Below are 23,830 nucleotides of genomic sequence, written 5' to 3' on the forward strand. Positions count from 1 at the left end.
AGTCTCAACCACTCCGGAGGCTAAGGTAGGAAAATCACTTGAGCCAGAAGTTTGAGGTTGCTGTGAGCTAGGCTGACACCATGGCACTCAGGCAACAGAGTGAGACTGTGTTTCAAAAAAAAAAAGAAAGAAAGAAAGAAAAGAAAAGAAGAAAGGGGGAAAAAAAGAAGAGAGAAAGTAGAATTTGGCTTAGAGAAGGGGTAGACAGGAGCAGGCAAGGACTTCTACTTCTTATATCATATATATTTACACATATTTGTTTATAATAGGCAAGCCCATCCTTGACCCATCACTTTTGATCAAAGAACCTGTACCAAAGAAAATAAAAGCTCTGGTTTGATGTGCTTGTTGAGACCTCTTTTTTTTTTTGTTTGTTTTTTGAGACAGAGCCTCAAGCTGGCTACCATGGCATCACAGCTCACAGCAACCTCCAACTCCTAAGCTCAAGCAATTCTCCTGCCTCTGCCTCCCAAGTAGCTGGGACTACAGGCGCCCCCCCCCCCATAACGTGCAGCTATTTTTTGGTTGCAGCCGTCATTGTTGTTTGGCGGGCCCAGGCTGGATTCAAACCCTCCAGCTCAGGTGTATGTGGCTGGCGCCTTAGCTGCTTGAGCCACAGGCACCGAGCCTGCTTGTTGAGACCTGAAGAAGAGAGGTTCCCAAAGGAAGAAGGAAGGTGAAGGAGGCTGGTGGTATGGGGAGATGGGAAGGATGCTGATTCCATTGTGGCTACTGAAGCTTTTCTTGAAAACCACTGACCTAATAAAAGATTAAAAAAAAAAATATATATATATATATATATATATTTTTTTTTTTTTTGCAATTTTTTAATTTTTTGGCCAGGTCTGGGTTTGAACCCACCACCTCTGGCATATGGGGCCGGCGACCTACTCTGTTGAGCCACAGCACTGCTCAAAAGATTTAAAAATTGTAAATTGCACAAGAACTTTATGAAGGACAACATTTATCTGGATTTTTCCTTTATTCACCAATTTACATTTATATTAAAAAGTGATTTGTGTTTTATTTGACTTCTGAATAACAACTACAGAAAGTTATTGTTCCAAGTGCCCAAAACAAACATTTAAAAAGAAATGGTATATATATAAAAAAAGAAATGGTATAGAAGAAACAGGATTGATATTAATAAGTTAAAAAAAAAAAGAAGTGGATAGCTTTTCTAATAATTTTTATTTTGAGACAGAGTTTTATTATGTCACCCTCGGTAGAGTGCCATGGCGTCACAGCTCACAGCACAGTCTAACTCAGGGGTCCTCAAACTTTTTAAACAGGGGGCCAGTTCACTGTCCCTCAGACCATTGGAGGGCCGGACTATAGTTTTAAAAAAAAACTATGGGGTGGCGCCTGTGGCTCAGTGAGTAGGGCCCCGGCCCCATATACCGAGGGTGGTGGGTTCAAACCCAGCCCCGGCCAAATTATAACAACAAAACAACAACAACAACAAAAAAGAAACTATGAACAAATTTCTATGCACACTGCACATATCTTATTTTGAAGTAAAAGAAAACAGGAACAAATCACACCGCCTCATGTGGCCCACAGGCCGCAGTTTGAGGACCCCTGCTCTAACTCTTGGGCTTAAGCGATTCTCTTGCCTCAGCCTCCCAGTAGCTGGGACTACAGGCGCCCACCACACGCCTGGCTGTTTTTTTTTTTTGTTGTTGTTGTTACTGTTGTCTTGTTGTTTAGCAGGCCCTGGCTGGTTCGAACCCACCAGCCCTGGTGCATGTGGCTGGCGACCTAACTACTGAGCTACAGGCAGCGAGCCCCATTCTCTTCTTTTTTTTTTTTTTTTTGTAGAGACAGAGTCTCACTCTATGGCCCTCGGTAGAGTGCCGTGGCCTCACACAGCTCACAGCAACCTCCAACTCCTGGGCTTAAGCGATTCTCTTGCCTCAGCCTCCCGAGTAGCTGGGACTACAGGCGCCCGCCACAACGCCCGGCTATTTTTTTGTTGCAGTTCGGCTGGGGCCGGGTTTGAACCCGCCACCCTCGGTATATGGGGCTGGCGACTTACAGACTGAGCCACAGGCGCTGCCCCCCATTCTCTTCTTTTTGTTAAAAAAAAAAAAAAATCCTGGGTGGCGCCTGTGGCTCAAGGAGTAGGGTGCCAGTCCCATATGCCGGAGGTGGTGGGTTCAAAGCCAGCCCCGGCCAAAAACCACACAAAAAAATCCTGGTTCTGACCACTAAGATGGATTCCACAACTCACTAATTATGACCTGCAGTTAGAAAAACATTAGGTGATTTTACCTCCTTCATTTTACAAAAGAGGAAAGAGACCTGGTGGCTTGTTCAGAATCATACTTCTAATTAGTGGCAGATCCAAGATTAGAGCCCAAGCCTGTTGGCTCTCTGTTTCAACTTTGACATATCAAGAAATTATAGTTGCCCTTATATTGAGTATGTAAAAATAAAATAGAGTTTCTGTTAGACACTTTTTTTTTTGAGACAGAGTCTCATTTTGTTGCCTTCGGTATAGTACTGTGGCGTCATAGCTCACAGAACCTCAAACTCTTGGACTTAAGCAATTCTCTTGCCTCATCCTCTCAAGTAGCTAGGACTATAGGCACCCACCACAACACCCAGGTGTTTTTAGAGACAGGGTCTCTTGCTGTTGCTCAGGCTGGTCTCGAACCCATGAGCTCAGGCAATCCATCTGCCTCGGCCTCCCAGAGTGCTAGGGCTATAGGCATGAGCCACTTTAGGCACCATTTTTTAAACTTTTCTATGTTTTTTTCAAACAGCAACAAAACAGAATAGAGAAAAAAGAATGAAAATAACTCAGTTTTATTATCATGAGTCAATGGTCTGCACAATGATTTTTGTACCATCTGAGCAGGGAAGTTCTAGGTGAACCTAGATAATGGGCATGAAATTGGATCAGATTTATCAGTGTCCTAGACTCATTTTTTTTTTTTTTTTTTTGTGGTTTTTGGCCAGGGCTGGGTTTGAACCTGCCACCTTCGGCATATGGGACTGGCACCCTACTCACTGAGCCACAGGCGCCGCCCCCTAGACTCATTTTTGTCCAAACCTCAGTGTATCTTTAAAAGGCATCCATTTTCTTTCTTTCTTTTTTTTTTTTGTTTTGAGAGAGTCTCACTTTGTTGCCCTTGGTAGAGTGCGGTGGCATCAGAGCTCACAGCAACCTCAAACTCTTGGGCTCAAGAGATCCTCTGGCCTCAGTTTTTCATTTTTTAGTAGAGACAGGATCTTGCTCTTGCTCAGACTGGTCTTGTACTTGTGAGCTCAAGTGATCCACCTTCCTCATCCTCCCAGAGAGCTAGGATAACAGGCGTGAGCCACTGGCTGGGCCTATTTTCTTTACACTGACAAATTTGAATAGCAATCTAAAATTGAAGTGGGCAATATAAAAAGGTTATGTTGCTGTTTTTCTATTTTTCTTGAAATATATATAGATCTTAAGTCCTTTACTTCAGGGTTTTCTGACTTTTAATGAATCAGAATTACAGAATGGAACCTGGAAATCAGTATTTTCAAATTAAAAAATTTTTTTTCCTCTGAAAAATATGGAATGCTTCATGAATTTGCATGTCATCCTTGCGTAGGGGCCATGCTAACTGGAAATCAGTATTTTATACAGGTTTCCTACATGAGTCTGTGTACACTCAAGTTTGTGACCTATGGAATTAAGTGTTTTTTACACTTTAGTTCTCATCTTTACTTCCTTTTGGTTTCTAGAATTACTATTTGGCTTTATTATCTGTAGAGCCAAATAGTTATTCATTAGAACTTGTAAGAAAATACCTGAATTATGTTGGCAGAGAGAATTAACTAAAACAATCTGTATTGATGGGGTTCAGTTTTATTCTACCTGAGTTTACTGCTTGAGAGCTTTTTTTGATGGCTATATCCTCTGGTTTCCCATAATTTTTTTTTTTTTTTTAATACAGAGTCTCAGTTTGTTGCCCTCAGTAGAGTGCTGTGGCCCCACAGCTCACAGCAACCCCCAACTCTTGGGCTTAAGTGATTCTCCCGCCTCAGCCCTCCCCCCTAACCCAAGTAGCTGGGACCAAAGGTGCCCACCACAATGCCCAGCCACTTTTCTTTCTTTTTTATTTTTTGGCCAGGGCTGGGTTTGAACCCACCACCTCCAGGATATGGGACCAGCGCCCTACTCCTTTGAGCCACAGGTGCCACCCGCAGCCACTTTTCTGTGCAGTTGTCATTGCCCGTTCAGCAGGCCCAGGGCTGGGCTCAAACCCGGGCTCGAACCCACTTTCCTCAGTGTATGTTGCCAGTGAGCTATGGGTGCCAAGCCTAGTTTCCCATAATTTGGAATGATTTTAGGATAAAGAAACACAACTGTGGGCAGCGCCTGTGGCTTAGTGAGTAGCGCACCGGCCCCATATACCGAGGGTGGTGGGTTCAAACCTGGCCCCAGCCAAACTGCAACAAAAAAATAGCTGGGAGTTGTGGCGGACGCCTGTAGTCCCAGTTACTTGAAAGGTTGAGGCAAGAGAATCACCCAAGAGCTGGAGGTTGCTGTGAGCTGTGATGCCACAGCACTCTACCAAGGGCCACAAAGTGAAACTCTGAAAAAAACAAGAAACACAACTGTGTTAGTAAGTTTTACATTGCTAAAGGATTACCTATCCCATATAGTCTAGCGGTAAAAGAAAAACATAAAGGATTACCTAAGACTGGGTAATTCATAAAAGTTTATTTTTATTTTTTACTTTCTGAGACAGAGTCTTACTCTGTCACCCTGGGTAGAGCGCCATGGCGCCATGGTGCACAACAGCCTCAAACTCTTTGGCTCGAGTGATCCTGTTGCCTTGGCCTCCTGAGTAGCAGGGATTACAGGGGCACCCCCCACAATGCCCATTAGTTTTTCATTTCTTTTTCTTTTTTTTAGACAGAGTTTCAGTCTGTTGCCCCAAGGCTAGAGTACAATGGCATCATCTTAGCTCACAGCAACCTCAAAGTCTTGGGCTTGAGAGATCCTCTTGCCTCAGCCTCCCAAGTAGCTGGGACTACATGTGCCTACCACGCTGCTGGGCTAGTTTTTCTGTTTGTCACTCTTGCTCAGGCTAATCTCGAACTCCTGAGCTCAGGCAGTCTGCTCACCTCAGCTTCCCAGAATGCTAGGATTAGAGGTGTGAGCCACCACGCCTGGCCAAGAAAATAAGTTTGTTTGGCTCCCAGTTCTGTAGGCCATATAAATAGCATGGCACTAGCCTATGCTTTTGGTGAGGTCTCAGGGAGCTTCCGATCAAAGGGGAAGGGGAAGTGGGTGTGTCATATGGTGGGAGAAGGAGCTAGAGAGGGTAAAGGTGGTGCCAGGCTCCTTTAAACAACCAGCTCTCGTGTGAACAAATAATGTGAGTGAACTATTGATGTGAGAACTTAACTCATTATTCCAGAGGCACCTAGCCATTCATGAGGGGGTCTCTAATGACCCAAATACCTCCCACTGGGCCCCACCTCCAGCATGAGGGATGGAATTTCAACATGAGATTTGTAGGATTGTATCGATCAATCAGTCATCTGTAGTTGGCTTGGTGCCCTTACAGTGCCAGCCACATGCACCGAGCTTGGCGGGTTCCAACCTGGACTGGGCCTGCTACATGACACTGACAACTGCAACAACAACAACAAAAAAAAATAGCTGGGTCTCGGCGCCTGTGGCTCAAACAGCTAAGGCACCAGCCACATACACCCGAGCTGGCAGGTTCAGATCCAGCCCGGGCCCGCCAAACAATAATGACGGCTGCAACCAAAAAATAGCTGGGCATTGTGGCAGGTGCCTGTAGTCCCAGCTACTTGGGAGATGGAGGCAGGAGAATCGCTTGAGCCCAGGAGTTGGAGGATGCTGTGAGCTGTGATGCCAGAGCACTCTACCAGGGTGACAGCTTGAGGCTGTGTCTAAAAAAAAAAAAAGGCTGGGAGTTGTGTGGTTGCCCTTAGTCCAACTACTTGGAAGGCTGAGGCAAGAGAATCGCTTAAGCCCAAGAGTTTGAGATTGCTTAGGAGCAGTGACAGCATGGCACTCTACTGAGGGCTACATAGTGAAACTCTGTCTCAAAAAAAAAAAACATTGTTTCATTTTCTGTACCCCCAAAACGTTAGTCTCTAAAAATAGCTGAATCCAACAAAGGATTTCACTTATTTGGGATCTCTCCCTTCCTTAACAAATACTTGAGTGCCCACCATGGGTCAGGCACGGTTATGAGAGTTAAAATAGGGGCAGCACCTGTGGCTCAAAAGAGTAAGGCGCCTGCCCCATATGCCGGAGGTGGCGGGTTCAAACCCAGCCCCAGCCAGAAACTGAAAAAAAAAAAGAGAGAGAGAGAGAGTTAAAATACAGTGTGATAAAAAAAACTACAATGTGACCAATCAGGGCTGAGTCTACTAGAATGGGAATTTAGGAGGAACCTGGCCTACCCCTACTTTGAGGGATCAAAAAGGGCATCTCCAAGAAAGTTTCTTCTAAGCTGGGACTATAGTACAAGGCCAGGCAGAGGCTCAAGCATTTGCAGATAGAAGGTAGCAATGTGCTCAGAGGGAGTGGAATGCTCACAGACAGGCCTGCATCAGGAGGTAACTTGGGCCTATATAAATATGTGAGTAAAAGTTTATGCAAAGTCCCTATGAGAAAGAAAATAAAAGGGAAAGAGGGTAAAATACTAAAAAATAAAGAGCTGGGCATGGAGGCCAGGCCAATAATCCCAGAACTCTGGGAGGCCAAGGCAGGTGGATTGCCTAAGCGAGTCAAGACCAACCTGTGCAAGAGTGAGACCTCGTCTCAAAAAAAATAGCTGGGTGTTGTGGCGGGCACCTGTAGTCCCACCTACGTGGGAGGCTGAGGCAAGAGTTTGAGGTTGCTGTGAGCTATGATGCCACACTACTGAGGGTGACAAAGTAAGACTGTGTGTCAGTATAAATAAATATATAATTAAAAAAAAATAAAGATGTAGTAAGCACTTACTAGGTGCTAAGTATGCTGTATATACTTGAGAACTGAAAGACAACTTAAATACGTTGTATGTATTTAAGAATTTGTTCAACACTCTGGGAGGCTGAGGCAGGTAGATTGCTTGAGCTCAGGAGGTTGAGACCAGCCTGATCAAGAGCAAAACCCCATCTTCAAAAAAAAAATAGCTGGGCGTCAAAAAAACAAAAAAGAACTTGTTCAATTCTCACGAAATGAGGTAGGTTCTTTGATTCCCAATTTACAGATGAAGAAACTCAGAGTTTAGTATCTGGCACAAGATCACCTAGCTAGTAAGTGGTATCAGATTCAAACAACTTGATTCTAAAACATGGCCTATGCTCTTAGCCTCTCATCATTTTCTCTCAACTGTGTTAGGAATTTTATATAGAATTTTTGGCTAGTTAAGGTGGGCGATGATATATCCCTCAGAGATTTGTACATGATCCCCACAATTAGAAAGAAACAGAGCAAAAACTTATAAGTCCCCCCCACCTTTTTTTTGGTCCCAACACTTGTATGGACTAAATTTTTGTTTTTTTCTTTTTCTTTTTTTAGAGATAGATTCTCATTGTATTGCTAAGGCGGGTCTCAAGCTCCTGAAGAATCCTCCCACTGCAGCCTCCCAAGTAGTTGGGGTTCTAAGCATGCCACTGCACCTGCTAAGTCCTCTTTTTAACTTCAAACCTGAAGTTTAAACCTGATGATTTTGTTGTATCATCAGGTTTTGTTATTTTCCATGTTATGCTATTTTGTATGCTGTCAGCAAGAATTCATATGCTAATTCTTTGGAGAAAAATTATTTATGATTAAATTTAATTTGAGGGGTAGAGGTTAAGAGAAGACAGTACGTATGATTTAGGCTGTGTTATGTTTTGTGTCATACATGTAAGACATATGAAGCTATCCAGCATGCTTTGGAAATTCTAGTACTGGAAGTCAAGAAAGTTAGTGCTTATGATCCAGCTTTGGGAATTGTCTTGTTGGTATAAGTCACTTTTGATGAATTAGGAGTAGGCACACTCATTGAGCCAGAGGAGAGAAACTGACGGTTGAGTAATTCCTGGGAGCAAGGTGAGTGGAAGGAGAAAAAGAGAATTCTGTAAGAAAATGGAGAACTGGGCGGCACCCATGGCTCAAGGAGTAGGGCACCGGTCCCATATGCCAGAGGTGGCGGTTCAAACCTAGCCCCGGCCAAAAAAAAAACCACAAAAAAAAATAAATAAATAAAAATCTTCCAAGAAATAAAGTTTCAAATGCTGATTTAAAAAAAAAAAGAAAATGGAGAACTGAAATTGCTTATCAGTTGTACAACCTCTTTTTTGCTGTTCTTACTCTGGATCTTAAGAGTTTTTCAAGGCACAAAATATCCTTAAAAGGAGATTTTTTAAAAGATTAAATGTCATTAAAGTGACTGTGTCCTGATGCAAACGTCTACATTCCAGTTGACCCCTGGGAATTTGGTCAGTGTTGACGTTGTCCTACTGTCTAGCTATATGTTTTTATAGATACTTAGCAATTATTATTCTCACATGCCTACAAATTCGTCTTTATAATGAGCCTTTTATGTATAATATTTGAAGGTATTTAGTGGTTCCTTTTTTTCATGTCATTTGAGTTTGTATGTTGTTATCAAAGTTTGAGTAAGCTAAAATTATGATTCATAGTTCTGAAAAATATGTGCTTTCTCAACACCTACTGCTGGACTGCATAAGCATTCATTTACCAGTTGTGTTTCAGATAAAATGTAAAGCTTTATGAAATTCATTCAAGACACATTTGTAGAATTCCTTCTATTTATTTTATTTTATTACTTTTTTTTTTTCTGAGACAGAGTCGCCTTGGGTAGAGTGCTGTGGCGTCATCATAGTTCACAGCAACCTCAAACTCCTGGGCTCAAAAGATCCCCTTGCCTCAGCCTTCTAAGTAGCTGGGAATACAGGTGCCTACCACCATGCCCAGCTAATTTTTCTGTTTTTAGAGAGATGGAGTCTTGCTCTTCCTCAGGCTGATCTTGAACTCCTGAGCTCAGGTGATTCACCTGTCTTGGCCTCCCAGAGTGCTAGGATTACAGGTGTGAGCCACTGCACCTGACTGAGTTCCTTCTATTTAGAAAGCAATATACTAGATGGCAGAAGCACAGGAGACAAAGATCTGTCCCCTGACCTTAAGACTGCTTTCTTTTGAGGATTTATAAAATTATGATAAAGACGAAATGACTAATGGTGATTAGGATTAAGGCTGGGGCAATCAGAAAGGGTTCTTTGAGGAGATAGTCTTTCAGTTGGGTCTTTAAAGGTGAATAGATTGAGTAGAGGATGATATTTCAGGTGGAATGAAAAAATATATGGTATATAAGGGAAGAGAAACTGCTAATGGCATAATTTTAGAGAAACTAGATTGTTTTTCAAAAATCAAAGTTCTGTGGGCTAGGCTTTTTACTGTTAGAAAAGGAAGCAAAGAGAGAATGCTAGAATAAATCTGTGATGCTGGAGTCAGAATTATGAGTATAAATTTATAGTTTATAAAATATATAGATATAGAGATAAATATAGAAATATGTGTATACATCAGTTAGAATACATACATATATTGCCTGGCTCTGTCCATGAAGAGAGCGTAAAAGCAGTGGCATCTCAGTAACAATGAGCATACCTAGTTCCCAGACCTTGATTTATCCAACGAAAGGAAACTGGGCTCCTTGGAGAAGTAATTGATTCCAGGACTAGGGCACAGCAAAATACAAAATGAGCCTGGAACATTTTGTAGTGCTAGAAAGTAAAGAAGTCCCTGTAAATTTTTTAAAAGAGGGCATGTTGGGCGGTGCCTGTGGCTCAGTGAGTAGGGTGCCAGCCCCATATACCGAGAGTGGCGGGTTCAAACCCAGCCCCTGCCAAACTGCAACAAAAAAATAGCTGGGTGTTGTGGTGGGCGCCTGTAATCCCAGCTGCTCGGGAGGCTGAGGCAAGAGGATCAGGTAAGTCCAATGTGACGCCATGGCACTCTACCAAGGGCAATAAAGTGAGATTCTGTCTCTACAAAAAAAAAAAAAAAGGCATGTTAAAAGAACACCAGAGCCAGCTTGGTGCCTGTAGCTCCGCAGCTAGGGCGCCAGCCACATACACCAGAGCTGGCAGGTTCGAATCAAGCCCGGGTCTGCCAAATAACAATGACAACTACAACCAAAAAACAGCCAGGCATTGTGGTGGGTGCCTGTAGTCCCAGCTATTTGGGAAGCTGAGGCAAGAGAATGCCTTAAACCCAAGAGTTTGAGATTGCTGTGAGCTGTGACGCCATGGCACTCTACTACTAAGGGTGACATAGTGAGAGACTGTCTCAAAAAAAAAAAAGAACACCAGAGCCAAGCTGCAAGAGCTCCAAATGGCCAAACCTGGAATGACTGTATTGGATTATGACCTAGAGGATAAAATGAATATCTATGAGACCATACTAATATCATATAAATAAATTGTTGAATAAATGGGGAAGAAAGAACAAATTTTTTTTATAGAAGAAGTTCAATTACTAAATGTAGAAGGGATGAAGGCAGTAGGAAACCATCTTTAGAATAATACCACAGTAATGGAGAGGCACAGGAGAGCATGCCTGTAATTCTAACACTCTGGGAGGCTGAGGTGGAAGGATCACTTAAGGCTGGGAATTCAAGACCAGCCTGAGCAAGAATGAGACCTCTATCTCTACAGAAAATAGAAAAAATTAGCCCAGCACTGTGGCCTGCACCTGTAGTCCCAGCTACTCAGGAGGCTGAGGCAGGAGGATCACTTGAGCCAAGGAATTTGAGGTTGCAGTGAGTATGTTAACGCCAAAACATTCCAGCTCAGGCAACAAAGAGAAACTCTGTCTCAAAAAGAATATCACAGTAATAATTGTGAACAATCCACCCAGGATTGCTGAGATTAATGGGAAAAATTTTAAGGAGAAACAGGATCAGAATGTCTCCCCCAACAAAGGTTTGGCATGGTGGCTGACACCTGTAAATTGCTCACAGGTTTGAGACAAGCCTGAGCAAGAACAAGACCCTGTCTCCAAAATAGCTGGGCATTGTGATGGGCGCCTATAGTCCTAGCTATTTGGGAGACTGAGGCAAGAGAATCACTTGAACCCAAGAGTTTGAGGTTTCTGTGAGCTACGATGCCACAGCACTCTACTGAGAGCAACAAAGTGAAACTCTGTCTCAAAAAAAAAATATATATATATCTTCTCCCAGGCATGTATGAATTATAAAGAAGAAAAAAATGGTAACTTCACAGTGGAGAATCCTGGCAGAAACCACCTTAGCCAAATGACCAAAGTTAACATCTCTAGTAATTAGTATGTCAACACCATATATCCTCTGATACACACACTTACAAAAGTATATCAGTTCTGTATTATTCTCAAAAATCCATAACCTCAGTCTCATCTGAGAAAACATCATGTTTAAAAAAATATTTTTCTGGGTGGCGCCTGTGGCTCAAGGAGTAGGGCGCCAGTCCCATATGCCGGAGGTGGTGGGTTCAAACCTAGCCCCGGCCAAAAACCAAAAAAAAAAAAAATATATATATATATATAAAAAAATATTTTTCTTTGGACATTGTAAAATATTCCAGGCTGATCTTGTGTTTTCTACACCCCAGTTCTGGTATCTATCTCTTCTCTAAGTATCCCTGGCTCTTTTTATTGGAGAAACCTCAATTGAGGAACATTCTATGTAATACCTGACCTGCATACTCTTTAACAGTGTCATGGTCATGAAAAACAAGGAAAAATGGAGGAATTGTCATAGGTTGGAAGATAAGGAGACATGACGACTGAATACACTGTATGATCCTAGAACAGAAAAAGACATTAGTGGAGGTTTGGTGCCTGTAGCTCAGTGGATAGGGTGCTAGCCACATACACCAGGGCTGGCAGGTTCTAACCCAGCCCGGGCGTGCTAAAAACAACAATGACAACTATAAAAAAAAAAATAAAAAATAGCCAGCCATTGAGGCAGGCACCTACAGTCCCAGCTACTTAGGAGACTGAGGCAAGAGAATTGCTTAAGCCCAAGAGTTTGAGGTTGCTGTGAGCTCTGATGCCATGGCACTCTACCCAGGATGACATAGTGAGACTCTCAAAAAAGGAGAAAAAAGACATTAGTGGAAAAACTGGTAAAATTTAAACAAATAAAGTCTATAGTTATTGGTGTTATAATAGTATCGATTTCTTGGTTTTGATAATGGTGCTGTGGTAATGTAAGATAAAGCTAGTTGAAAAGTATATAGGAACTTTTGTATTTTTCTTTGAAACTCTTGTATAAATGTAAAATTATTTCAAGGTAAAAGATTAAAGAACTATTAACTTCCAAAAATGTTTCAAGTATGTGAATGTAGTCACTATTTATTGTACAAAAATATAACCTTAGAGATAAATGTAATTCGTGTTTTGAAAAACATTATGTGGGAACGTATTTCATGTGATTTTTTTGAGACAGAGTTTCACTTTGTCACCCTCAGTAGAATGCTATGGAGGCATAGCTCACAGCAACCTCAAACTCTTGGGCTCAAGCGAGTCTCTTGCCTCATCCTCCCAAGTAGCTGGGAACTATAGGCGCCCTCCATAACACCTGGCTGTTTTTAGAGATGGGGTCTCGCTCTGGCTCAGGCTGGTCTCAGGCAGCCTGTGAGCTCAGGCAATCCACCCACCTCAGCCTCCCAAATTCTGGGACTACAGGCATGAGCCACTGTGCCCAGGATTTCATGCAATGTTTATTTAAAAATTCCCCCTTGGCCTTGTGCTCAAGAGTTTGAGACTAGCCTGAGCAAGAGCAAGACCCTATCTCTAAAAATAAAAATTGCTGGATGTTGTGTCAGGCGCCTGTAGTCTCAGCTACTCGGGAGGCTGAGACAAGAGACTCGCTTGAGCCCAAATGTTTGAGGTTGCCTGTGAGCTGTGACACCACAGCACTCTAGGTAGGGTGACAAAGTAAAACTCTGTCAAAAAAAGAAAGAGAAAGGGAGGGAGGGACAGAGAGAGAGACAAAGTTACAGATACTATCTAGATGTTGGTCAAATTTTTAAAAAATAGGGTATTCTGAAGGTAGTGTGTTGTTTCAAAGATTGTAGTAACTCCTTGTTACTACTCTTTCCCTCCTTCTCACTACTGCACTTGACTAGTCTTAAACAAATGTTAAATAATAGTAATTGTGGCAACCTATATAGGAGTAACTTTCTATACCACCAGGGGGATGGGGCGTCAATGCAGGGAGAGCCGTAGAAAAGCACAGAGGAGGAGATGGCAAGGTAAGTCAAAATAGAAAAAGTGGAAAAGTGCAACCCATCAACGGAAGGATGTTCCATACATTTTATTGTTTATCATGATGTGAATCTTGAACTTTTATATTAAATCTTTTTCCTTTAAAAAAATAAAAAAGGTTTAATGAGTGAATTTGTAGAGTTTATACTTTGTCCTCTCTAATTTTTTCAGGCTGTATTCAGGCAGCTGTGTTCAGATAACCATCTCAGGAGGAAAAATGAGAAAGGCAACTGAGACTGGATTTATAAGAACAGGATTTTCTTAGCGGCTATAGGGAGGGCTGATTGTGGTGGCAGCTCTTTTGCTTTTGTGTTGGCCCAGTTTCTGAAAGACAATTGTCTTGGTTGGGTTTGGTTGGGTGAGTCTGTAAATGCATTTATTAGAATAGGTTTCCAGGAGCAGCTCCCAGGCTCACTCTAAGCAATAGTTTGAGGAAGCAGATACCTAGGGCCAAATTTCCCAGTGAGTCACTCTTAAACTTTTCAAGGACCTTTGTTGAGAGAGCTTTGTTTCCAGGCCACAGCTCACTCCAGGATAGTTTATCTCTCTCACCTCAAGCTACCTAGTTTAATAAAATAACATTAAACTGGGTGTTAGAACTCTAGCTCTACTACTAACTGGTGACCTTGAGAAAATTACTGCTCAGTTCCCTCACTGTGAAAAAGGGAATTTAGTGACTTGATTTCTAAGCTACTTTTTATTTTTGCAGTTTTGGGCCGGGGCTGGGTTTGAACCTGCCACCTCCGGCATATGGGGCTGGCACCCTACTCCTTTGAGCCACAGGTGCCGCCCTAAGCTACTTTCTTGATGAAAAAATCCGTGTGTATCTAAAACTGAAGGCATCTTTCTTCTCAGTAAATAACTCCCTTTCTATACAGCCCAATATTTGTTATAACACTATTCTTCCAGTCTCTGAAAAATTGTGGTTATTTTTGTTATATCCGTTTCCTTTAACTCTTATACACAAATGTTTACCAATCCAGCAGCTCTTGCTTTGCAGTGGAAGTGGTAGTAGAATGCATATGAATTATGAGATTGGGGTTTGGAGTCTGAAAGTCTGAAAAGGGGACTCTTATCTGAGTGGGTGGAGTTACCACACCTTTAGTGCAAGGCTTTGACAGCGGTGAAAGGTGGATTTGATCGTTATTCATTACTTGTGGTGGAAAGAAAATGGACTTTGGAATCAAATAGATCATGGGGTTTGAATCCCAGCTCTGTTACTTTATAGCTAAGTGACTTTGTAAAGTTATTTAATATGGCTGAATCTCAGTTTCTTTATCATAAACACAAGATCATAAAACCAATCTTACAGAGTGGTTATGAGGATTAAGTGAGATATGTGCTTTGCATAAAGTAGGTGTTTTGGTGGTGCCTGTGGCTCTAAAGAGTGGGGCACCGGCCCCATATGCTAGAGGTGGTGGGTTCGAACCCAGCCCTGGCCAAAAACTGCAAAAAAAAACATAAAGTAGGTGTTTTAAAATATTTGTTTTCCTTCCAAGAGTCTGATTTCTAGCCTTAACTTTGAAATGTGTAGTTTCCTGTTACCTATCACTTGGATTTTTCTTACTGACAGTAAAACTTGTCATTGTCTCTCTTTGTTGTATTTACTCTCTCTGTTAATGGCATCAACAGCATCACCAGTCTTTTAAGTCATTCATGTTGATGCCAGCTTTGATTCCTTCTCTTACTCAAAATCCATTTTCTTTCTTTTTTTTTTTTTTTGTAGAGACAGAGTCTCACTTTATTGCCCTCGGTAGAGTGCCGTGGCATCACACAGCTCACAGCAACCTCCAACTCCTGGGCTTAGGCGATTCTCCTGCCTCAGCCTCCCGAGTAGCTGGGACCACAGGTGCCTGCCACAAAGCCCGGCTATTTTTTGGTTGCAGTTTGGCCGGGGCTAGGTTTGAACCCGCCATCCTCAATATATGGGGCCTGCGCCCTGCTCACTGAGCCACAGGTGCCGCCTTCAAAATCCATTTTCTAAGAACTATCAGTTCTCTCTTCCCAGCCTTCCATTCCCATCTACCCTAATTTAATTTAGGAATTAGAAGTTTTGGGGTGGCACCTGTCGCTCAGTGAGTAGGGCGCTGGCCCCATATACCGAGGTGGTGGGTTCAAACCGCCAGCCTGGATGTATGTAGCTGGCACTCAACCCACTGAGCGATGGGCACCGCCCCAATAATGTGGTTTTTAAGGATCTTCCCAGTCAGACCTCATTCTATTTTTTCTTAACCTTATCTTCAACTTCTTTTGCACCTATAGTTTAACTCACCCCCACCAGGTACTAATGTTTTTCCTTCTACCTAAGATGCACTTTCCTCCTCCTGCCCTCTCTTTGTTGAAATTCCACCCATTTTGTACATCCCAATTTGATTTGATCTTTTCCTTTCCCTCCCAATCAAGCCAGAAAATCAGCTTTTGAATTCCTAGTCCATTATTAATTGCCTCTAGCTACTTTCCCTTTGTGCTGTAATTATTTATGTAGGAAATATTTACTCGTAACATGGTACCAGAATCTATCAAAAATCATGTACTAAGGGCCAGGCACAGGGGCTTACACCTGTAATCTCAGCACTTGGGAGGCCGAGGCGGGTGGATTGTCTAAGCACATAGGTTTGAGATCAGCCTGAGCCAGAGTGAGACCTCATCTCTAAAAATAGCTGGGTGTCGTGGTGTGCACCTGTAGTACCAGCTACTTGGGAGACTGAGGCAAGTGAATCCCTTGAGCCCAAGAGTTTAAGGTTGCTGTGAACTATGCCACCATAGCTCTCTCCCAAGGGTGACGAAGTGAGACTCTGTCTCAAAAAAAAAAAAATTAATAACAAAAACATCATGTACTGTTTCTCTTTGTATGTTCATAGGTGCTAATCATGTTACTAAGAAATAACAGTATGTTTCTGTGAGGACAAGTGTGGTCTGGGTGAGGGCCCCCTCATTGCTGAGTGTAAGGTGTGCTGCTTCTAGCTGTGCATGTTCTAATTTTCCTTGGCTTTCTGGCCAAGAGTAATTAAAAGCATGGACTTAAAATCAGAGATTTTTTTTTTTTTTTTTAGACAATCTCACTCTTTCGCTCTGGGTAGAGTACCTCATAGCAACCTGAGACTGTTAGCCTTAAGCAATCCTCTTGCTTCAGCCTCCTGAGTAGCTGTGACTACAGGTGTACACCACTGTGCCCAGATAGGTTTTCAATTTTTAGTAGAAATTGGGTCTTGCTCTTGTTCAGGCTGGTCTCAAACTCGAGCTCAAGTGATCTACCTGCCTTTGCCTCCCAGATTGGTAGAATTATATAGCTGAACCACTGCATGTTCTTTATCATGCTCAGTCTCTCAAAAATTAATATTTTTCCTCTTTTTTTTTCTGAGACAGAGTCTTGCTCTGTCACCCCAGGTAGAAATGCAGTGTCATCATCATAGTTCACTGCAACCTCAAACTTCTGGGCTCAAGTAGCTGGGACTACAGGTACACAACACCACACCTGGCAAATTTTTTTACAGATAGGGCATTGCCATTTTGCTGTCTCAAACTCTTAGCATTTAGCTGTCCTTTTACGTTTGCCTCCCAACATACTGGGATTACAGGTGTGAGCTGCTGTGTTCGGCCTGCTTTTCCAGTTGAACAAACAGATTTGTGAGAATACCTTGTGTATTTTTTTTCTTTTTAAGAGACAAAGTCTTCACTTTGTCACCCTCAGTAAAGTGCTGTGCTGTCACAGCTCACAACAACCTCCAGCTCTTGGGCTTAGGTGATTCTCTTGCCTGGGTCTCCTGAGTAGCTAGGACTATAGGCACCTGCCACAGTGCCCGGCTATTTTTTGTTGCAGTTTGGCTGGGGCCAAGTTCGAATCTGTCACCCTCGGTATATGGGGCGGGCACCCTACTCACTGAGTCACAGGCGCCGCCCTACCTTGTGTATTTTTTTCCCCTTAGATCCAGAATTGATCACTGTAGAAGAACTGACAACATTTATATCCATACCTATGTTGGAAGCGTATTTGAACCAAATAATGTCTTACAATGTTGGTCAGCATTTCCTAAACTTGGCTTACAAGTTACTATTGTGGTTTGATATCATTCAGTTTAGCTGAATTGTTGCTTGCATGTGTTTTTCATCTAAAAGGCTGGCAATGTTTGGTAGGTCTGCCAGTTACATACTGGTAAGCAGATAGACAAATAGGTATCAAAAATTAGTTGGTACAGAGCCAGGCTCAGTGGCTCACACCTGTAATCCTAGGATTCTGGGACGCCGAGTGGGTGGATTACCAAAGATCACGGGTTCGAGACCAGCCTGAGCAAGAGCAAGACCCCATCTCTAACAATAGCCGGGTGTTGTGGCGGGCGCCTGTAATCCCAGCTACTCGGGAGGCTGAGGCAAGAAAATGGCTTGAACCCAAGAGTTTGAGGTTGCTGTGAGCTATGATACCATAGCACTCAACTGAAGGCAACAAAGTAAGACTTGGCCTCAAAAAAAAAAAAATAATAATACTATGAAGGATCCTAGCACTCTGGGAGGCCTAGGCAGGTAGATTGCCTGAGCTCAAGGAGTTCAAGACCAGCCTGAGCAAGAGTGACACCCTATCTCTAACACTAGCCAGGCATTGGGGTGGGCTCCTATAGTCTCAGCTACTCAGAAGGCTGAGGCAAGAGGACTACTTGAGCCCAAGAGTTTGAGGCTGGTGTGAACTGTGATCCCATGGCACTCTACCAAGCACAACAAAGTGATGAACTGTCTCAAAAGAAAAAACAAAATAGAATTAAGTAAGAATATTATTATGGGAGAAATCTATGTATTTGGGAAAATTTGCCTGAAGTGATGAAACCAAAACTCACCTATAAACTTATCCATATGTACATTAGAGGTGGTCTTCTAACATGGGGATTAAAAACAAATCAACAAAAACAATAAAACTAGTATTATTTTCAGACGAGGCTTTAGTTAGAAGAATGAATGTTACATGTTGGAAAGTAGTGCCGTCTTCTAGAATTGCCCATCACTTACTTTGCATCGTAGGACTTTTAATGTGAAATGGCAGCCCAGGTTGTTCAGTTAAGCACGCTGAGTGTTCCACTGTTGTCAAGGTTGTTGAAAGCAGTACCTGATAAATTGTACATTCTACTGGATCAGTTATACTCTTGAGTTGTCAAGAGAGCTGTAAGTAGTACTTTAATCTATGTTTTTCACTCTTCAAATAAGGAAATTATTGACTCGTTTTTAATCTTGCCTCTTCTGGACAAAGATCGGAACTCCTTTGGTAATTACTAGAACGAAATGACTATCCAGGTTGATGGATATAAAATTCTGTTTATGAGCTTCCCTCATCACATTTTAAGTGCCCAATAATGTTGGATATGGCTTTATGTATTTGGCTTAAAGGGATTTTAGAAAAGAATGTTATATAGAGATTTTATCTCCTGAACTTAAAGTACATTATACTTTTCCCAATTGTTAAAAGGTTTTTAAATAATAAGAATTATAATGAGAGCCAATGTTAATATATTATTCTTAAACTGTTCTTAATATTAGTATAACATGCCTTGTATTTTCAATATATTGTCTCCTTAAATCTACATAAAAACCTTATAAAAATGAGTATTATCCTCTCATTTTTCAGCTGAAGAAACTAAAACTGAAAAGATTACATAATTTGTACATGGTAAAAAGGTTACAATTTCACCCACGTGTCTTGTCTTGAAGCCTTTGCCGTTATACTGTGCTGTGTCCCCACCTCTCTCCCTGTGTCTGAGTGGCCAGTGCTGCAGAGCTTAGGGAGAGAAGGCAGCCAAAAGGAACTTGAATGTAGGTAGACCCTAATTTGGCTCTGGTTCTACTGAGGTGCTGATTGTACCTCTCCTGGGATGTAATGCAGAAGGGGAACATTACACTCCAAATGTGACTTTGGAATAGCCTTAAGTTCAGATAAAGGCCAGTTGATGTTTACACAGTGGTTTAATCATAAAATGATGGAACTTAAAGGGACTTTAGAGATCATCTGGTCTAATCTTCTCCTTTTACAGGAAACTATAACCCCAAGATATTGAACCATTTGACAAAGGTTACATAGTCTTTGGGAAAACTGGTAGAGGACTGTGGTCTGCAGGCTTAGAGCTCTCTTCTCTCTCCCTTGTACCACACCGCTGCCAATCCATGGATGCTGAAGAAACCTCTTAGGTGTCTAATGTCTGATTTTCTTTATTGCGTAGGTATTTCAGTATCTGTAGACAAGATGGAATCAGCTCCATTTAATAGACGGCAATGGACTTCACTATCATTGAGGGTAACAGCCAAAGAACTTTCACTTGTCAACAAGAACAAGTCATCGGCTATTGTAGAAATATTTTCCAAGTAAGTGCTGATCCTGGTCCAAAAGGACCATCTGTCTTGAGCACACATTACCACCTGTCATGGAAATTGGTGGAGGAAGTACATGATGTAAAATGGCTTTACTGACCACCTTCTGGATTTCAAACACTTAAACAAGGCATTGTGGAGAAGGCAGATGATAATATTATAATAGTCAGAGACACGTTCTCTGGTTTTAAGTTTTTATTTAGTTTGAGGGAAAAAAAGTTACAAACACAAAAGATAACTATAAAATAATCTTAAAGCAAAATGTCAGTAAGTCCAAAGTGAATAGTGAGGACTAGATGCAGATGAAGGGAGGGAGTGACCATTGTGGGCAGGAGCTAATTAGGAAAGCTTTCTGGTTCAGCCAAGTTTTGAGGCAAGTTTTGACTTGTTTGAAGGGAACATTAAGTGCACTCTCTACCTGTGATAGTCACTATCTGTGCGGCTATTTAAGTTTAAATTAATTAAAATAATAACACTCAAAAATTCTGGGCGGCGCCTGTGGCTCAGTCGGTAGGGTGCCGGCCCCATATACCGAGGGTGGCGGGTTCAAACCCGGCCCCGGCCAAACTGCAACCAAAAAATAGCCAGGTGTTGTGGCGGGTGCCTGTAGTCCCAGCTACTCGGGAGGCTGAGGCAGGAGAATCGCTTAAGCCCAGGAGTTGGAGGTTGCTGTGAGCTGTGTGAGGCCACAGCACTCTATCGAGGGCCATAAAGTGAGACTCTGTCTCTACAAAAAAAAAAAAAAAATTCTGTTTATCAGTACATTCGTCACATTTCAAATGCCCAATAATGTTGCTTGGGCACATAATGAATAGCACAGACACATTTCATCATTGTACAAAGTGCTGCTGAACAGTGCAAACCGAACAGACAAACTATAGTGCACTGGCTGCATATTTGGTAAACACAGCCATGCCCATTTGTGTATTGTCTATGGCTGCTTTTGTGCTACCATATCCCCCCAGTTAGATAGTTGCAACAGAGACCTTATCACTGTCAAAATCTAAAATATTTACTTTCTGACCCTTTATTATTTATTGATTGATTGAGACAGAGTCTCACTCTGTTGCCTAGGGTAGACTGCAGTAGCATCATCATAGCTCACTACAGCCTCAAACTCCTGGGCCTAAGCAATTTTCTTGCCTCAGCCTCCCAAGTAGCTAGGACTACAGGTGCCTGCCACCATGCCCAGCTCTATCTGGCTCTTTAATTTAAAGAGCCTGCTCTAGTCCATGAGTTCTTTGGGTTTGTTTTGTTTTGTTTAGACAGTCTCACTTTGTCATCCCCTAGTAGAGTGCTGTGGCATCATAGCTCACAGTAACTTCAAACTCTTGGGCTCAAGTGATTCTCTTGCCTCAGCTTCCTGAGTATCTGGGACTACAGGCACCTGCCACAACACCTGGCTATTTTTAGAGATGGGGTCTCGCTCTTGCTCAGGCTGGTTTCGAACTTTTGAGCTCAGGCAATCTGCCTGCCTCAGCCTCCCAGAGTGCTGGCCATGAGTTTGTTTGATATGAGGGCCCCTAGGGCAGTGTCTGTGGCTCAAAGGAGTAGGGTGCTGGACCCATATGCCGGAGGTGGCAGGTTCAAACCCAGCCCCAGCCAAAAGCTGCAAAAGAAAAAAAAAAAAAAGACAAAGAGATGAGGGCCCCTTTCCTGCTTATTTTGAAGCAGTTTGTAGAATAGTAACTGGAATATTGCAGGTACTCAACAGATGTTCAAAGAATGATATATGTAAATAATATACCAGAGATGGCAAACACAACAACTTCACTCAAGTAGATGCCATAGTTCGAAGGAGCCTAAGGCAAAAGGTAGGCTTACATTACTAGTAAGCAGAGTTTGGGGGGGGTGGGTTTTGTTTTGTTTTGTTTTTTCTTTGTGTGTGTGTGCGTGTGTGTGTTTTGAGACAGAGTCTCACTATCGCTCTCGGTAGAGTGCTGTGGCTTCACAGCACAACAACCTCAAACTCTTGGTCTTAAGCAATTCTCTTGCCTCAGCCTACCAAGTAGCTAAGACTACAGGCGCCCACCAAAACGCCTAGCTATTTTTTTTTTATTGTATTTGTTATTGTTGTTTAGCTGGCCTGGGCCGGATACGAACCTGCCAACCTTCGTGTATGTGGCTGGCACCATAACCACTGTGTTACAGGCACTGAGCCTGTGATTTCTTTTTTTTTTTTTTTGCTTTCCCTTTTTGGCTACTATGAATAACATGACTTTGAACATTCCTGTATATACAAGTCTTTGCATAGATGGGGGAGCTGCCATACTGTCTTCTGCAGCAGCTACCCCTTTTACAATACTATGAACAGCATACAAAGGGTCCTATTTGCCCAAACCCATTTTCTGCAACCAAGACATCTCTGGGGCAGGTGCTGCCCTGTGCTCTTTTTTTTTTTTTTTGAGACAGAGTCTCACTCTATTGCCCAGGCTAGAGTGCCATGGCATCAGCTTAACTCCCTGCAACCTTGAGCTCCTAGGGTCAGTTGATCCTAGGAGTAACTGGGACTACAGGTGTCTACCATGATGGCCTGGCTAATTTTTCTATTTTTAGTAGAGATAGGCTCTTGAACTCTTGAGCTCAAGAGATCCTTGCTAGCATTACAGTCATGAGCCACTATACCTGTCCAAAATAGAGTTTGTTAATAGGAAGCTACTGCACCTTTATGAGAAGAAAGATGGTAAAAATTTAAAGAAAGTAATTCTGGGAGTTGTATCTAGGACACAGCTAAATATCAATAGGAGGTTTCTATCGTCGTCAATGTCACCTTTTTTTCTTTTTTTCTTTTTTTTTTTTATTTTTGGCCGGGGCTGGGCTTGAACCCGCCACCTCCGGCATATGGGACAGGCGCCCTACCCGTTGAGCCACAGGCGCCGCCCAATGTCACCTTTTTTTCAATAACAAATTCATTAAGCACCTGCCACGTGGAAAACACTGCCCTTCCAAATTGTTAACCTTGGTTATCACTTAAGGTAGAGTGGAGGTCAAACTGCAGAGCCCTTTTAGCTTCTACATTAAATATTTTATATTGCTGTTATTTTATGTCAAACATGTATTATTATTATCAAGAAAAGAAAATCAGGCCAGGTGCAGTGGCTCATGCCTGTAATCCTAGTACTCTAAGATACTGAGGTGAGTAGATTGCTTGATGTCAGGAATTTGAGACCAGCTTGACAAAGAGCAAGACCCCCATCTTTGCTAAAAACAGAAGAAAAAAAAAAAACCTGAGGCAGGAGGAGGATCACTCGAGCCCAGGAGTTTGGGGTTGTCATGAGCTATGTTGACACCATGGCACTCTACCCAGGGCAACAGAGTGAGACTCTTGTCTCAAAAAAAAAAAAAAGATAGAAAAGAAAATCGATGAAGATATTTCAGGAAAAAAGGACAGAAAGCCAGAAGACTTAATCCTTAGGCTGGGTGCAACAGCTCTTGCCTGTAATTCTAGCACTCTGGGAGGCCGAGGCAGGTGGATCACTTGAGCTCACAAGTTCGAGACCAGACTGAGCAAGAGTGAGACCCTGTCTCTGCTAAACATGAAAAACTGAGGCAAGATTACTTGAGTCTAAGAGTTTGAGGTTGCTGGGCGGCACCTGTGGCTCAGTGAGTAGCAGCCCCGGCCAAACTGCAACCAAAAAAATAGCCAGGCGTTGTGTTGGGCACCTGTACCCAGCTGCTTGGGAGGCTGAGGCAAGAGAATCACGTAAGCCCAAGAGTTAGAGGTTGCTGTGAGCCGTGTGACGCCACTGCACTCTACCGAGGGCAGTACAGTGAGACTCTGTCTCTACAAAAAAAAAAAAAAAAAAAAGAGTTTGAGGTCGCTGTGATCTGTGACACCATAGCACTCTACCAAGGGTGACAAAGTGAGATTCTGTCTCAAAAAAATAAATAAAATAAAATGCCTCCCAAATGTAGTGGCTTAAAGTAATGATAGTTTTTTTTGTTTGTTTGTTTGTTTGTTTACAAATCTCCACTTTGGTCCGGGCTCATCTCTGCTCTACTCAGCATTAGCCAGGGTGGCCCAAAGGCTGGAAGCCATATTCATCTAAAGGCTCATTTACTCACCAGTCAGGCAGTTGATGCTTCCTGTCATGTGGGATCTCAGCCGAGGCCTTGGTTGAAGCACACATGGCCATTCCATGTGGCTGTTTGGCTTGGTGACTGGGTTCTGGCAAGTGTCCAGAGACAGAGGGAAGGAGGGAGCACAGG

General features: G+C 42.5%; 1 protein-coding gene and 1 non-coding gene across 4 annotated transcripts in view; one reads left to right on the forward strand and one right to left on the reverse strand.

Moving 5' to 3' along the window:
* The window catches only part of LIMA1 (LIM domain and actin binding 1), a 116,252-nt gene that overhangs the window by 22,170 nt on the left and 70,252 nt on the right, over positions 1-23,830 (forward strand). For 2 of the 3 annotated variants that reach the window (XM_053557084.1, XM_053557086.1), the window contains exon 2: positions 19,474-19,615. In XM_053557084.1, coding sequence (XP_053413059.1) covers positions 19,497-19,615 — 119 coding nt within the window. In that variant the 5' untranslated portion in view covers positions 19,474-19,496. Of the gene's footprint in view, positions 1-18,363; positions 18,425-19,473; positions 19,616-23,830 lie in introns of those variants that run through there. The other variant, XM_053557085.1, reaches the window with a different exon arrangement.
* Positions 3,549-3,655, reverse strand: LOC128562938 (U6 spliceosomal RNA). Its single transcript, XR_008373633.1, has one exon. It is a non-coding gene; the product is annotated as a U6 spliceosomal RNA (small nuclear RNA).

The sequence above is a fragment of the Nycticebus coucang genome, chromosome 12, assembly GCF_027406575.1.
Source record: "Nycticebus coucang isolate mNycCou1 chromosome 12, mNycCou1.pri, whole genome shotgun sequence".
Taxonomy (NCBI): domain Eukaryota; kingdom Metazoa; phylum Chordata; class Mammalia; order Primates; family Lorisidae; genus Nycticebus; species Nycticebus coucang.